This window comes from Artemia franciscana, chromosome 19 (genome assembly GCF_032884065.1).
Source record: "Artemia franciscana chromosome 19, ASM3288406v1, whole genome shotgun sequence".
Classification (NCBI taxonomy): domain Eukaryota; kingdom Metazoa; phylum Arthropoda; class Branchiopoda; order Anostraca; family Artemiidae; genus Artemia; species Artemia franciscana.
The window spans coordinates 32196637-32212538 of NC_088881.1; the positions used below are offsets into that span (position 1 = coordinate 32196637).

The 15902-nt window shown below is 33.5% G+C and overlaps 2 protein-coding genes across 3 annotated transcripts in view; one reads left to right on the forward strand and one right to left on the reverse strand.

Moving 5' to 3' along the window:
• Nucleotides 1–15185, forward strand: part of LOC136039571 (dnaJ homolog subfamily C member 21-like) — a 40150-nt gene extending 24965 nt beyond the window's left edge. Inside the window, exons 6-8 of the mRNA XM_065723416.1 lie at nt 1742–1885; nt 5920–6083; nt 11100–15185. Of these exons, the coding sequence (XP_065579488.1) occupies nt 1742–1885; nt 5920–6083; nt 11100–12015 (1224 nt within the window). The 3' untranslated portion in view covers nt 12016–15185. The remainder of the gene's footprint in view (nt 1–1741; nt 1886–5919; nt 6084–11099) is intronic.
• LOC136039572 (hormone-sensitive lipase-like) overlaps nt 14257–15902 on the reverse strand; it is a 56864-nt gene continuing 55218 nt past the window's right edge. For both annotated transcript variants that reach the window (XM_065723417.1, XM_065723418.1), the window contains exon 10: nt 14257–15184. In XM_065723417.1, coding sequence (XP_065579489.1) covers nt 14520–15184 — 665 coding nt within the window. In that variant the 3' untranslated portion in view covers nt 14257–14519. The remainder of the gene's footprint in view (nt 15185–15902) is intronic.

Below are 15902 nucleotides of genomic sequence, written 5' to 3' on the forward strand. Positions count from 1 at the left end.
GCGACAGTATTTTAGAAATCGACTTCACATAGTGAAGTCGATCCTTATGGGCCCCTGGATCCTCACACCACAAAATTATCGGATAGCGTTATTCTGGATCACAGGAATTGGACGAAGTAACGAGGGGAAAGTACCAAGCCATATCGAGTAACAATACAAAATATAAGAGTGAATAAGGGAAAAATATACCAACCGTAAAATATTCGGGGGGAAATATGTTTTAATTTACGCCTAGGTTACGCGACAGTATTTTAGAAATCGACTTCACATGGTATACTTAGTAGGTAATACATGTATGATTGAAAAATAAATGAACCAGTGAATAATACGGATCGTGAAAAATTCTAAAATAGACAGCTTTATTTCAGGTACGGGGTACTTTGCTCCCTCCCTCATTGCCTAGAAATGATTGTCTCCATGATTTCTTCTGTTTTTCATACAGTTTCCTTGGTTTATTTGTTTTTTGTTTTTTTTTTCTCAAATTTACATGAATTGGATTAAATTGGAAAGACATAACTACTCTCTCGTTAAGATAACTACTCTCTCATTAAGTCTAGGTAAAATTGAATATTCAATACAGGTATTGAATAACAAAAAAAATACAAATAATAACAAAATACAAAATAACAAAAATACAAAAAAGTCCTATTTCATGAATATTAAAAGAAAAACTCTAAAATGGACAGCTTTATTTAGGTACGGGGCACTCTCACACCCCCTCCCCTAGCCTTGACAGGTTTAGATTATAAGACTGTCTCTATAATGTCTTCTCTTTTCATAAAGACTCTTGTTTTTAGGTCCAATATATTTTATTAAGTCCAATATTTTTTCCAATATTAAGTCCAATATTTTAGGTTGCAGAAAAAACTCTAAAATTGGTAGCATTATCTCAGGTATGGGTACCACGCCCTACCCCTCCTGCCTGGAAACATCAAGATTCTCAAATTTTATCTATAATTCTAATAGTTCTTTTTTTTTTATTTAGTTTTTCCAATTTATGTAAACTAAAGTGATAAGAAAGACATAGCCAGTCTGTGACCCAGGCTTGGTGAAGTACAATTCTTTTGCTAGGACATTGCCGAAAGAACTAGGACACTAGACACTAGGACACAGAAAAAAGTGAAAATGCTCCTAATATTAGTGTCTCATGATGGGACGCACGAAGAGATAGTAGCCTCTGTTCCCCCCCCTACCTCCAAAAAACTAATATTGTCTACTTTTGTCTACTATTATCTACGATTATTTTTGTCTACTATTCCCCTTCCCCCTGGAAAAGAATTTCTGCGAACGCTGCCTTAACCCAAGATGCGTATGGTTACACAAGAGCATAGCTAGAAACTCAGTCTGTGGAGGGGCTAAACTGAAGCAAATCTGACATTGGAGGAGGGTGGTTTTTACTTAGTTTCTATTTGCTTTTGTATGAACTGTAATAGCAAGGGCAACAAAAGAAAAGCTTTTTAGATAAAAAAAATCTCGTATTCTTTTTTCACGTAATTCATTATTTCCCTTTTCTATATTTATTTTACTTGGAAATGGTTCGAACAGATGGCGTTCGTCTCTCGATTCCGGCCTGGCAAATAAAAAATAAAGATAATAATAATTCTCAAGGAACGATGCCCATTAAACTTAGCCCTACCCACTAAAAACAAGAAGAAAATATACAAAAAAAAGAAGCAGTGGCATTGTGTTTTTTATCATTTCACTGCGTTCTACATTTTTACTTTAAGTTTTATACTTTCAGAGAAAGCAAGAAGAAAAAGCCGCCGAAAGTGCAAGGAAAATTGAAGAGACAAGAAAAAAGCATTTATCCGAAAGACAGAAGCTGCTTGATGAAACACGGGAAGCCCATCGGCTACAAATGTCAGAAATGGAATCTTTATTAAAGGTTGGAGACTTGATCAGTTTTCTGGAGCGCCAATTGAGGGGGGAGGGGTGAGAGTCTCCCCTGGATTCTGAAAAAAAATCGTTATTTCATTTTGAAAAAAAAACACAATTTCCTCCACCCCCGCCTTCAGGTTTTAAAAACCACATTTTCTTTTGCATATAGTTTTTTTTAAAGAAATGATATTTGCCCCTCCCCCTACATCTTTTTGAATTAGTGCCCTTGTTGATTTGCCTTCAATGTCAACCGAAAGCGTTATATATTTCATGATAAATCAAAACTGATAATATGCAAGGGTACACAAAAATCATTTAAGCAGCTTCCAGACTACGTGTGTCATTTTCTGTCCTAAGCGGTTAAGTTATAATACGTATAACCTTTCAAACTCATACAAGTCCTTTTGCACTATACTAATTTAAATTAAAAGCACTGTACTAATTTAAATAATTTAATTTAAATTATACTAATTTAAAAGTTCATAACACCATCGTAATGGTCGTCTAAAGTCGTTGCAATCACAAAAAGCAGGATGAGTATCCAATTTAGGAGGTTTGTAATTTCATTTTCAATTTTTTTTTTTAATTATTCATTAAAAAACTGGTTTTGGTACTTCCCTGTAAGGTAGCATAAGTTTACGTTAGGTACAATTCTAAAATTCAAGCTTGGCATTGCCTGCCTTATTGACTTCCCTGCAACGTAGCATAAGGTCATTCCAAAAAAATGGAATGAACTAAAAAAAAACTTAAATAGATGACTTTTAAGCATTTTAAAAGATGTTGATAAGATTGAAATTGGCCGATAACTAATTGGATTCACAAGACGATCACCCTGTAAGAAAGGGAATTATACTTGCTGATGAAGAGCAGTGAGAAAAATTTCAGTTTAGATTAATTATATGTCCTGAAGGTGTAGCATAAGCATATTGACTGTAACGTAGCATAAGCTAACTTTAGGTTAGATTCTAAAATTCGAGCTCGCATCGGCTTGGCATTGCCTACCATACGTACAAAATCTGCTCCGTAATATTGCATAACGTAATGTAAAGTCCTATGTTACGTTATTGTAAGAGACTCTACAGCGTTGTGTAAAAGAACCATTAATGCCAAATTTCATGTAGGCCTACTGATTTTGAGTTATCATAGCTGAACTGCAGCAATACATATTTTCCCTCTTTTTAGTATATTTTCATCAGTATTTAAATATTTTGTGTGCTTGTTTTTAAAATAGGACTTATTTGTTTTTTTTAGGCCGGGGAGGGGGGCACGTAGTATCTCAAAGGATATTCCAATCCAACTATAACTTTGACCTTTCAATTTATTTCATCAATAAATTGTTTTTTATTAATATAAATTAATTAATGCATAAATAATGCATAGATAATAATTCAACATAGAATAAATTACTATAACTATGGTTTCTTTCTTGAATGAATCCATATATGGACAGTTAACTATTGATGAGGGCACAACGTTTCACCTCTTGATGGCCCGGTTTAAGAAGGTCGATCTTCTGATGTCCTCCCAGAAACGTCTCCTTTCAGTTTAAACCGATAGTCATGTACTGAAGTGAAGAATGTCGATGGGTGCAATGTTGTCCTTAAAGGTTACTTGGCACATCTTTAAATTTTGAATCATGTCGTCATGACAAAAATTGTAATTGATAGTTAAAGTTTCTGGAGTCGTTTTTCATAAAAGAGGTAAGATAAAGTTTGGCATGATTTTGTTATTCCACGTTGTACGCGTTCAGCCGAGTCAATGCCCTTACCGCGAAAAGGGCAGATTGCACAATGTCTATACCCCAGGATTGAGTTTACCAAGGGTTTTTACTGCGTACACAGTAATTCTTTTATTGAAAACTTGAACGATTTACGGAGGATTCCAAGTGTCATTGACGCCTTCTTAATGATCTCCTTATAGTGGCTCGAGAAACCCAGCTTGGCATTAATAATTATACCCTAGTCACGCTAGGTTGGGTTGGGTTTTAAATTGTCTCCAAGGACCTTATAAGTTGTGTTTACGCCTCTTGGGTTTATTTGTACATGGTGGGATTTTGTAGAACCAATTAAAGAAGGTGAGATAAAGTTGGGCAGATTTGTGTCATTCTACGTTGTACGCGTTATGCATTTGACCTTTGACTATGTTATGCATTGACTTCAGTTTTTAATAAAATTTTTTAAAATGACACTAGCCTGTAACTCCTTTAGTTGGTTGTCCACTTTTTTAAAGAGAGATATGATGTGTTTTCGAATCGAACTTTTCAAAAAATATCTATACAATATAATATATGAAAATGTCTATATGTTCCAATGACAATATACCCAAAATGTGAAGAAGTGATTTTCATGCGCAGAAGTGATTTTTCTTGTTGCTCAAGATGGAGGACTGTAATGGAGATTCCAATGGTGCAGTTTTCATTTCGATCTGAAACCATTTTTGTGGAGCTTCAGGCTTTTTTCCAAATTCCCATAAAAAATTTTTCCACGGTGAAGTTTCTATTTCGATCTGACAACATTTTCAGTCTGTTTTTCCAAATTCATATAAATTTGTTTTCACAATAAATTTTTACCATTAGAATTAATCGAAATAATAGTTGCCATTCCTGAACCAGTGACGAATGGCAATTTTTCTCATCAGGTAGTTTTTCTTAAAACACTATGGGTAGTGGTTTGTTCTTTACTATGTTGCAGATACAACTGTGGTTTCCTATTCTTTTTGCCATAAGCTTTTTTTGTATTTTCTTCTAAGTACTGTGCAGGAGCCTACTAATCTATACTCAATTCCTTAGATTTTAAATTGATCATTTTATGTGTTATATTTCGTTTAAATCTTCTTTAAGATTTATTTGTTGTTCATTTTTTATTTTGTTTACTTGACATAAGAAGTGAATTCGGCTCTATTGAGCTTGGGTTGCTTAAAGCTTACTTTTTCACATACTGACCAATGGTCTGCGTTGGCTAGGTACCGATCTCTTGATTCGATACCTGCAATGCGTGGGTTAGACCTTTTGAAATAAAGTATGATATCTCTGTTCGAGTCCACACTAATTTTTTTAATATCTTAGTCTAACAAACTTGTCTTTACTTCTTTTGTGCTTGTATTTTCTTCTCGCTAAGATTTATTTTCAAAAAATTACACTCCAATTCTTTTAATATTCTTTCCTAGGAAACTTATCCTAGAATCTTTTCATTTCCTTAAAGAAAAAAATCAACTTGGGATAATTGTAGTTCTTTACAAGTTGATTATTTTTATTATTATCATCTAAAGAACGAATTTTTCAGGAATTTCTCCTTTTCTTTTGGTCATTTACTTTTTTATGTTTGTACTTTCTTCTCGATAAGATTTATTTTTGAAAAAAATTCCACTTCTTTCTTTTAATATTCTTTGCAAGGAAACTTATTCTAGAATCATTTCGTTTCGTGGGAGGGAAAAATCACCTTGGGATAATTGTAGCTTTTTGCATTTTGATCATTATTACCTAGAACACAATCTCGTAAAGAATTTCTATTTTTTTTTCATTTACTTGTTTTTGCTTGTTTTCTCCTCGATAAGATTTATTTTCGTAAAAAAAAATTCCCTCCAATTCTTTCAATATCCTTTCCTAGGAAACTTATCCTAGATTCACTTCATTTCCTGAAAGAGAAAAATCACATATGGATGGAGCTCTTTACAAGTTGGTCATTATTATGATCATCATTTAGAACACAAATATTCTGGAATTTTTCGTTTTATTTTTGTTATTTACTTGTTTCACTTTTTTGCTCGTATTTTTTCCTCGTTTTAGTTTATTTTCTAAAAACAAATTCTACTCCTCTTATTTAAACTAAGAAATTTTCCTTCAACTCTTAATTTCAAACCGGCTGATTAGGGCTAGTTTACCAATTGTCAATTTACTTGAAAGTTATTTAGGATTATCTTCTTTTCTTTTTGAAATTTACTTGCCTGTTGTTTTACGGTTCGCTTTACTTTTCTTCAAAATTATTGCAGTTTAATGACATATTCTTTTTTAATCCACACTAATTCGTTGCGTACCTTTCCTAGGAAATTGAAAAAGAACATAATGCTACTAGTTCTTCCAATGAGGAAACAGGCAATGATGATGAAAATGGCGAAGATAATGACGTCACTGGTGATGAAATGAGTTCAATATCTGGGGAAGATCTTTATTGTCCTGCCTGTAACAAACTTTTTAGAACTGCCAAATCGTTAGTTTTTTTTAATTTATTTATTTCATTAAGCTTTTGCAATACTGTTTGCTCATAATCATAAATATTAAACTGTATAAATATTAAACTGCATAATCGTAATTATGGCAATTTGTGGCTCTGTGGCTGTGATGTAATTCCCGATAGGCTGTGTCTTAATGGCGAAAAAATTAAGTAGTGAATATTAATTTAAAGCGGAGATGGTTTATAACACCATCTTGCATAAAAACAATCGATTCAAAATTCAAATAATTCAAAAGTTTTCCTCGCTTCTTTTTGTGTCTGGATTTTGCATAGTTTTGAAGCGTATAATTTATTTCATTAATTTTATCACTTCTGTCAGGCAAGAAAAATAACCAGATCTAAAGCATGTTTAAATGCCATGAAGGTAATAATTTGTGGTGCTAAAGATCACTAGCCATAAGTTTTCTGAAGCCTAAATGCAATTTTTAAGTCCAACTAATTTTCGCCTTACCGCGAATATCGATCTTGCAATTTCTGCTAAGCGTGAATTTTAATTAAAAGTGAAGGTGGCTCCACTAAAATTGCACCTGAAACTTCAAAAAACCGTCTGTAAATTGCACTTACTCTTTAAAAGTTTCTTATTGCGAATTAAAAAACAAATTGTCATCTCGTTTATGTCTAAATAACTACCTCTAAAACTTAAAAACTTAAAAAAATGGTCCGAGTGGCGGAGGTTACCGACCTCCTAATTCTCTGCCTTTGATCGGGAGTGCAATGCGAGGTTAGGGGCAAATCATCCTACGCTTCCCATTTGAACCTATTTGGTACTCATTTGGAACTGGGTCGACTCTGTCTAAGCTTACCGAGTTTCATTTCCTCCAAAACCTAATCTGAAATTTGATCAATGTAAATAGTTGTTCTGAAGTAAGAAAAATACATTTAAAACAATAATTAAAAGTATTTAAAATGAAAAAACAAATGAACAATTCTTAAAGAGGCTATAGTTAATTAGTAAAGCCTAGAAAAATAAAGTTAGGAATTAAAGTGAATTTATGTCTATTTTGACAGTTTACACTCTAATTTTTGACACATGCGACTGTCCCAACATAGTTGAAATTTACAATTATTGTCTACAATTTCGTCTGATTTTTCTCTACAATTGCCCTTAAGAATATTAATTTAATTGGACAAAGCAATGCATCACCTACCATTTCTTTTGGCCAAGAAATATCTTCAAAAATCTTCACAGATGTTAAGTCGATATAGAACTTTGTCTTGAACTAAGTAAATATACTTTAAAAAGTTTAAATATTAGGGTGAACTCATCCATTTTTTACATTTATTATATTGTTTAATTGTGTCATTTTTGACACCTATGAGTGCTCTAATCTAGCTGAATAAATACTACTATAAACACTCCGGTGATAAGAATAAAAGAAAAAAAATACTAAATAGGTTCTTAGATATGCTTTATTTTTGGGCCTGAGCAGGAATGGTAGGTTCTTCTTTAAGTAAACTGATCAAGTTCAGTTTGAGTGAACTGGGTCAACCTGGATGCCTAATTGGTGATGAGGTGGTATATCAATGTGTCAGCACCCCGGTAGCCTTGGGATAGAAGAAAAAACGAAAAGGAGATACATCACTGCTTCCCCCCCCCGAGAAAAACAACAGCTTCCCCCCTGTTACTAAAGATGGGGGACTGCAATTCTCTGAAACAGTGTAATTTTTCTAAAACGGTTATGGATCTTCGAGTAATGTGTTGGTGCAATTTCCATTTTAATCCCCCGTCATTTTGTGGGGTTTTAGGAGATATCCATTTTGTGGGTAATCTGATACATGGATAAGCTGAATCTCAGCTATCGAAAAATAGCAAAATTTTGTCAATTTGAAATATTAAAATTATAGGGCTGCAGAAAAGAGCATACCAAAACTTGCATAGGGCAAATAAATCTCAAGGCTACTTCTTCAACGTTAAGTTGTTGCACATTAATTTGTTTCCCGAATGGCGTCTTCAGCTGCCAAAACAAGACCAAAGTTACTATATAGGCTGTCTTTAAATATTCAACAGTTAAGATTGAGGATCGATCGCGCAGCTACCAGAACCTGTTCTGTTTAAATCCGTATTCACTTTGTAAGGCTTTCCCTGGAGGTAGCTCGTATCCATGGATGAGTATCTCACCCAAATAAACTATTTCCCCCATAATTTGCTATAATCTTATATATAATTCACCTGTTTTGTTAAGGCTCATAAGGTAGTACTAATATTTATTTTTGAAATTGGACCCATTTCTGTTATACGTTCTCAACATCACCTCAGGTTTCGGTTCTTATTGTAAGATCCACCTGATAAGACGATATTTCTTAAGCCCAACCTCTTACCCTATCGAATCATTTTCATCGTTTCTTTTCAGGTTTTATTTTCAGACTCGCTGGTTATTTTAAGTAAACTACTCAAATTATGTTTTAATATGTTAGTTAAAAACTAATCTATTAATTAGAAACCTCTTAAATTATTTTCAGTCGTTCCTGGTTTTATTCCCAACCTCTCAAATTGTTGTCGCATCGGTTTCGGATTATGTGTTAATCTATTAATTAGAAACCTTTATAATAATTATCACGACTCTATCTGGTCATAATAAAATCTGTAGAACAGATAATTATAATAAAACAAAATGTAAAAAAAATCATAATAAAATAATGAAATCTGTCATAATAATAAAAAATCTGTCAGATTCTGGTCATAATAAAATCTGTAGATTAGATAATCATAATAAAATAAAAAAAATCATAATAAAATAACAAAATCTGTCATAATAATAAAAAATCTGTCGTAATCTGGTCATAATAAAATCTGTAGATTAGATAATCATAATAAAATAAAATAAAAAAAAAAAATCATGATAAAATCTGTCATAATAATAACAAATCTGTCATAATAAAATTTGTAGATTAGGTAATCGTAATAAAATAAAATATAAAAAAAATCGTAATAAATTAATAAAATCCTTCATAATAATAAAAAATCGATCATAATCTGGTCATAATAAAATCTGTAGATTAGATAATCGTAATAAAATAAAAAAATCATGACAAAATCTGTAGATTAGAGAATCATAATAAATAAAATATAACAAAAATCATAATAAAACCTGTCATAATCTGGTCATAATAAAATCTGTAGATTAGATAATCATAATAAAATAATTATTTCACTAGTTATTCTAATTATTTTCACTAATTATTCACTAATCATTTTCAGTCACCCTTTTTAGATTTTGTTTTCAACAAAATCTAAAAGGGGTGACTTTTAGATTTTGTTGAAAAGCAATAATAACCATCTCAAATCGTGTGTTAATCTTTTAGTTAGAAACCTCTTAAATTATTTCCAGTCATTCCTTCCTGGTTTTATTCTCAACCTCTCAAATTGTTGTCACACCGGTTTCAGATTATGTGTTAATCTATTAATTAGAAACCTCTGTAATTATTATCACAACTCTATCATTTTATAATAAAATCTATAGATTAGAAACCTCTCGAATCATCAGTTGTTTGTTTTTGGTCTCATCCTCTTAAACTATTATCATAACCGGCGCAAAATATGTTTAATTTACTAATTAGAAACCTCTGAAATGTTCCCTGTTCTCAAAGAGTTGTCAAATTGTGTTTTAATCAATTAATTAGAAACCTCTGAAATTGCTATTATAACCCAATCAAATTATTTTCGGTCTATCCTCAGATTATGTTTTAACGTATTAGTTAAAACCTCTCAAGTCGTACTCGGTCACTTCTTTCAGGTTTTGTTTTCAACGTTTCTAATTGCTATTACAACCCTCTCAAATTGTGTGTTAATCTATTAATTAGAAACCTCTTAAAATATTTTCACTGATTTCTTTGTGATTTATTTCCAAACTCTCAAATTGTGGTCACAGTCATCTTAGATTATTTGCTAATCTATTACTTAGAAAACTCTCTAATTACTATCATTACCCCATCAGATTATGTTAGAATTTATAGATTAAAAACCTTTGCAATTACCATTGTTTATTTCAGGGCTTGATTTCAATATCTCCAATTATTGTCACAATCGTCTCAGATTATGTGTTAGTCTTTTACTTAGAAAACTCTCGAATTACTATCATAACCCCATCACATTATGTTTGTATTTATAGATTAGGAACCTTTGGAATTATCAGTTGTTTATTTCAGGTTTTGATTTCAACCTCTCTAATTATTATCTCAAGCCTCCCAAATCATGTGTTAGTCTATTAATTAGAACCATCGTACCTTACTTTCGGTCATACCTTCATTGTTTTATTTCCAACCTATCAAACTGTTGCCACAATCGTCTCAGTTTATACATTAATCTACTAATTAGAAACCTTTCGAATTATCAGTTATTTATTTTAGGTTTTTATTCAATCTCTCCAATTATTGTCACAACCGCCACAGATTATGTGTTAGTCTATTACTTAGAAAACTCTCTAATTACTATCAGAACCCCATCGGATTATGTTAGAATTTATAGATTAGGAACCTTTTTAATTATCATTTGTTTATTTCAGGTTTTGATTTCAACCTCTCTAATTATTATCTCAAGCCTCCCAAATCATGTGTTAGTCTATTGATTAGAACCATCGTAACTTACTTTCGGTCATTTGTTCATTGTTTTATTTCCAACCTCTCAAACTGTTGCCATAATCGTCTCAGATTAATCTACTATCTACAAACCTTTCGAATTATCAGTTATTTATTTAGGTTTTTATTTCAATCTCTCCCATCGTTGTCACAACGGTCTCAGATTATGCGTTAATCCATTACTTAGAAAACTCTCTAATTACTATCATAACCCCATCAGATTATGTTACCTTTGGAATTATTTCAGGTTTTGGTTTCTACCTCTCAAATCATTATCTCAAGCCTCCCAAATCATGTGTTAATCTATTAATTAGATCAAATAGTAGTCCCTTTAATATTTTCATCTCCTCAGATTGTTTCCAAATGAGGTTTTATTCTATTAATTAGAAACCTCTCAAATGATTCCGCTCTTTCTAGGTTTTATAATCACGAAAATTCAAAGCGACATAAAGAAAATGTAAAACGTTTACGGCTTCATCTCCTTGAAGAAGACGAAGATATAAGTCAGCTAAATAGTAATGCAGAACTTAGCGAACAAGAAGAAGAAACAGTTCAAGACAAGATAGATATAATTGAGTTAGAATTAGAAGAAGCAACGGAAAAAAAGATGAAAGTGAAAAGTGAGGAAAAGAAAGCCTTTACAAGTGTTGGCTATGATCTAGATAGCGATGATGAAATCGATAATGTTGAAGAAGCATTTGCACAAGACGTATCTTTACATGAAATTGACTCTGACGGAGAGCAAATAGCGGAAGGAAAAAAGAAAGCACAGAAAAATAAGAAAAAGAAAGCATTAGTATCAATTGATAATGAGATAGATAGCACAGAAGAAACAATACTTGATATTGACTCAGAAGTCGTAAAAGAAGAAAAAAGGAAAGCGAAGAAAAACAAGAAAAAGAAAGCTTTTACGGCGGTTGTTCAGGACACTGATGACAATGAGGAAATAATAGTTCCTACTGAAGTTTGTGGTAATGGCGATGACGATATTTGCAGAAAGAAAAAGAGTAAAAAAGTGAAAAATAAAAAAGGTGATAAGCTGTCTGAAAAATTGAAAGCTACGGAATATATAAAACCCGACAAGCTAGAAGGCGTTGGAAACGCTGCATTAGGAACTGGCGCTGAAGTCTTGGAAGAAGGGGTAAAAGAAAACAGAGAAAAAAAGAAGAAAAGCGCTGAAAGCAAACCTGTGCTTCTTGAATGTGCAATGTGTAAAAAAGAATATCCAAGCAAAAACAAATTATTTGACCATTTAAAAGAAACAGGGCATGCAATTTATTTAGGAAGAGATAGTGATGCAAAAAATAAAAAAGGAAAAAAAAATAGGAAATAATTTTTATAATACACAATTTTGTCTGGTAACATTCTCGTATTTGACTATTTATAAAATCAATATATATATATATATATATATATATATATATGCGTGTGCGTGTGTGTACATGTTGTTTTGTTTTTTTTTTACTAGCAAAATTGAGAGGTGTGATCGGAGGGTTAGGGCTCTCATTGGAATAAGTTCTGAATCACGGGATAGCAAATAGAGCCACGTATTATAGTCCGTATAAAAATATGCAAGTACAACAGAACTTGCAATTTATTTAAAAGATGGCAACGGTAAAAATCTGAAGGGGAAAAGAAAAGAGATTTTTTTTTGAATAAGCTTTTTCTTCTCAAATCTTTTTTTTGGATTCTATAAAAGCTAATGTATTCCGCTATCGAACAAAAGACGTTGTACAAGTTTTATTTTACGTTAGATATGTAAATGAGTGTTAAAAGTGTGACAGCATACTTAGGACACAGTAAGTGAAAAAAGACGAAAATTCAGATGTTTTGACCTAGACCCCAATGCAGGAGGAAGAATAAAAAAAAACGTTGATGAAAAGTTCGCAGGACAACGTAAGGAAAATGATTCTCCAGAGCCATTGATGCCACATAGTTTGTCGACAGGCTATCGCCACTGTTTCAATTGGTGGGTCTTTTTTTACAGGGACAGGTAGTAAGCCTTCGCCCGACCTTGCGGCAGCAGGAATAGAACCCAGCAGAACATCAGTCCTATATGCTACCAAAGAAATAAAAAAGACAAAAACCCGATGTTGAATGGCAAACTAAAATGCCATACGGTTTAAAAGCAGGTTTTTTTTTCTGTTGCCTTTTCGAGTTCCTTTAGAAAGGGCCTCGGTACTTATTAATTAAACAAAACACCCAAGAAGTGAAGTTAACCCTAATGAAATATAACCATTTGTTTATACAATAATATAACTTGGGCTATATATCTGCAAATTAGGGGTAGGTGGAAGTGGAGGCAAGGTATGTGGACAACACCCCTAACAAAACCCAAACCCCACTAATGTGCAAATATATAGCCCAAGTTATACAAGTCCAATGCATTCTATCACCCGTCGCTTGTCTTTGTGGTTATGAAACCCAATACCCTTAGATCTAACCTAAGTGTAATTGTGTGTTTCGTTTAATTAACAAGTACCAGGGCCTCTCCTATTTTAGTAATTTTTATTTAAGTTTTCTTTTCTTTTCTATATCGTCCTTTGGAATTTTGTCGTACATATTTTTTTTATTTTTCTTTTTGTGCTGAGGACTACTGCATTGTCTTTTTCGTTTTCTATTTTTTCTCTTTTTCCACTGGATGTGATTTACCTTGTTCTCTCTACGGTGTCCGACGTTTTCTCGTTTTGCCATGCCTAGCCAGTACGATCTCCGAAGTTATTTGGTGTTTATGAGATCTGAAAACTGTGACGTGATGCTGTATGTAGTTTAACAGTTTCCTTGGTGAGCGAAGTTCCGTCAATTGGATTTTGGATGCTGACAAGGGAGCATACGTTTTTTCTGTTTTCGCTAAAAGCCGCGAGGCTGTATCTCTACAGAGATTGCATATATACAATAGGTTTCGTTAAAGGTGAATATTTTTACACAACGGTGCTTTGTTAGTATAGCCTATTTTGTTTCACGGCTCGAAAATAAAGTTGGAGCTTTCAGGAAAGTTTTTTCTGGAGAGGGGGAGGAGAGGTTATGGAGCTCTGGACTTGGGGGGAAGGAGGCATAATATTTGGCTAGGATGTTAATGACAGGTTTTAATTTGAATTGAGTTGGGGCTTAAACCGAGATTTTTCGTGAACCAAAGGCAGATTAGAAACTCGAACGGTAAACTCGATTGGGAACTTCGATCGAGTTTCAGGCTGTTCGGTGTTTTTATTTTGAGGGCGATGTGAGCAAAAAAAAACCATAAAGGCGGATTTAAGCGGATCATATGCAAAATATAGGAAAAACTGCAGCAATCTCGAAATTTGAGGAGAATCACGGGCCTGAGCCGCACCCCCCCCCCCCCCAGCACTCATGATTTCTTCAGAGCTGGTCCTAGGTTTGGGCACCAAAATCCTAGGTTTTTTCAATCCTGTACATAATTCTTTAAATTTCCATTCAACTGTTTTCAGGGACTTCACCCGCCCCTCCCCTAGGTAGAGGCCCATTTATACATGCCTGAGGCAATGAACCAAAAAAAAATACAAAAGACACCTGAAATAATAAACGCACGTCTTACATAAATTCAAATTTCTAATCATCAGAAAAATCAAGCAAATTTATTTCACAGCCATTATATCAAACCCTCGATTTGCCAAACTAGTATCTCAATTAATGCAAACTTAAAGGAAAAAAAGATGCTCTTTTGTTCTACTTTAATAGCCCTAAAACAAAATTGACAACCGGAAAAAACTATTCCATCAATACTTGAGCGAGTCAGAACCAATTACTATTCGCTCTCCTCTAAGCCTGTCTTAATGTAGATACGACTATTTGATAGTCAACTAATGAAATACAAAGAAATTATTTAGAATTACAAAGGTCGCGAATTTTATCACCACAAACACGTATAGCTTCATTTGCTTCTGGCGAAGCGCCAAAATTGAGAAAACCATGAGGAAGATCATCGAAAATAACCAAATCTATCGGCACATTCTGCTCTTTCAGTCGTTTACCAAACATCACTGTGTCGTCCAAACAGGGATCAGATTCACTTGAAACCAATACAGTTTTTGGAAATCGTGAGAGGTCATCAGCATTAGCAAGGTAAGGTGATATGTATGGGTCAGCTGGGACATCAAACTCTTGAAATTCTTCCGATGGGGAATGATCTGAGAGCCACGTTCCTTTGTGATTAACAATTCCCTCTTTTCCCCCACGTTGTTTTGCAAAAATAAAGCTAATCATATCGCTTGCTGTCGTCCATAAACTATACAAAAGGCTCTTGCTTTGGATATTATTCAACACCAAGTTTTCCTTTTTGTTGGTGGCAGCGTAAGACTGCAGGCATTTCATCATGAAGCCGAATGGCAAAAGTGGATCCGTTAAACATAATAACCGAGATGGAGACGGAACAAATTGCAATAGAAATGGTGTGTAAGCCAAGAACAGACCACTAGGCAAAGGCAGGCCTATCTGAATACATTTTAGTGTGGCAGCTACAAGCAAGTTGCCACCAGCTGAGTCTCCTGAAAATAGAAACAAAATTAGAAGCATCCAACTAGGAGGAGAAAATTCTGTCCCACTAAGTGTAAAAAGAATATTTACGCGATGTCTTCTTCATCTTAAGAATCAGGTAGTATATCGATTCATAATCCTGACTTGAATTGAATCTTTAATTCACAATTGAATTCTGAAACTCAGGCTAAAATCAGGATACATTCTGAGTAACTTTGTCCAACTCCGAATGAAGGATCCACAAATTCCTCCCCCAACATATGTTAGATGGAACAATTGAATAATTGAAGCATGCAGAGAAACTGCTCAGTTTTCTTTCGTTTATATTTGCCTTTATGGTACTATATGGCTCATTTTTGAGTTTTCACAGTCATTTTCATATGATTTGGGAGAATTGGCTTCAACTGCCCCCCTCCCATTCCGGATTTTGGCGAGATTATGCCAATGTAGATGAGTAGTCATATCAAAACATAGAATAATCATTTTACCTGCTGAATTTAGGTTCTTTTTTGCTGCCGATTCAAAACTTTTGTCGCAGAAATCATTCTACTTATTAAAAATCATAAAAAAGCTAAAAGATACTGGGCATTTAATCCCTCACCCGATTAGTATATTCGAAACAAAACTAGGAATGAAGCTTATTCTTGAGTATTCTTCCCTGTTGGTCTGATAACCTGTCAATCGTTTTTCCCTGCTGAATTCAGAACCCCCCCCCCCCCCCAAGGAATT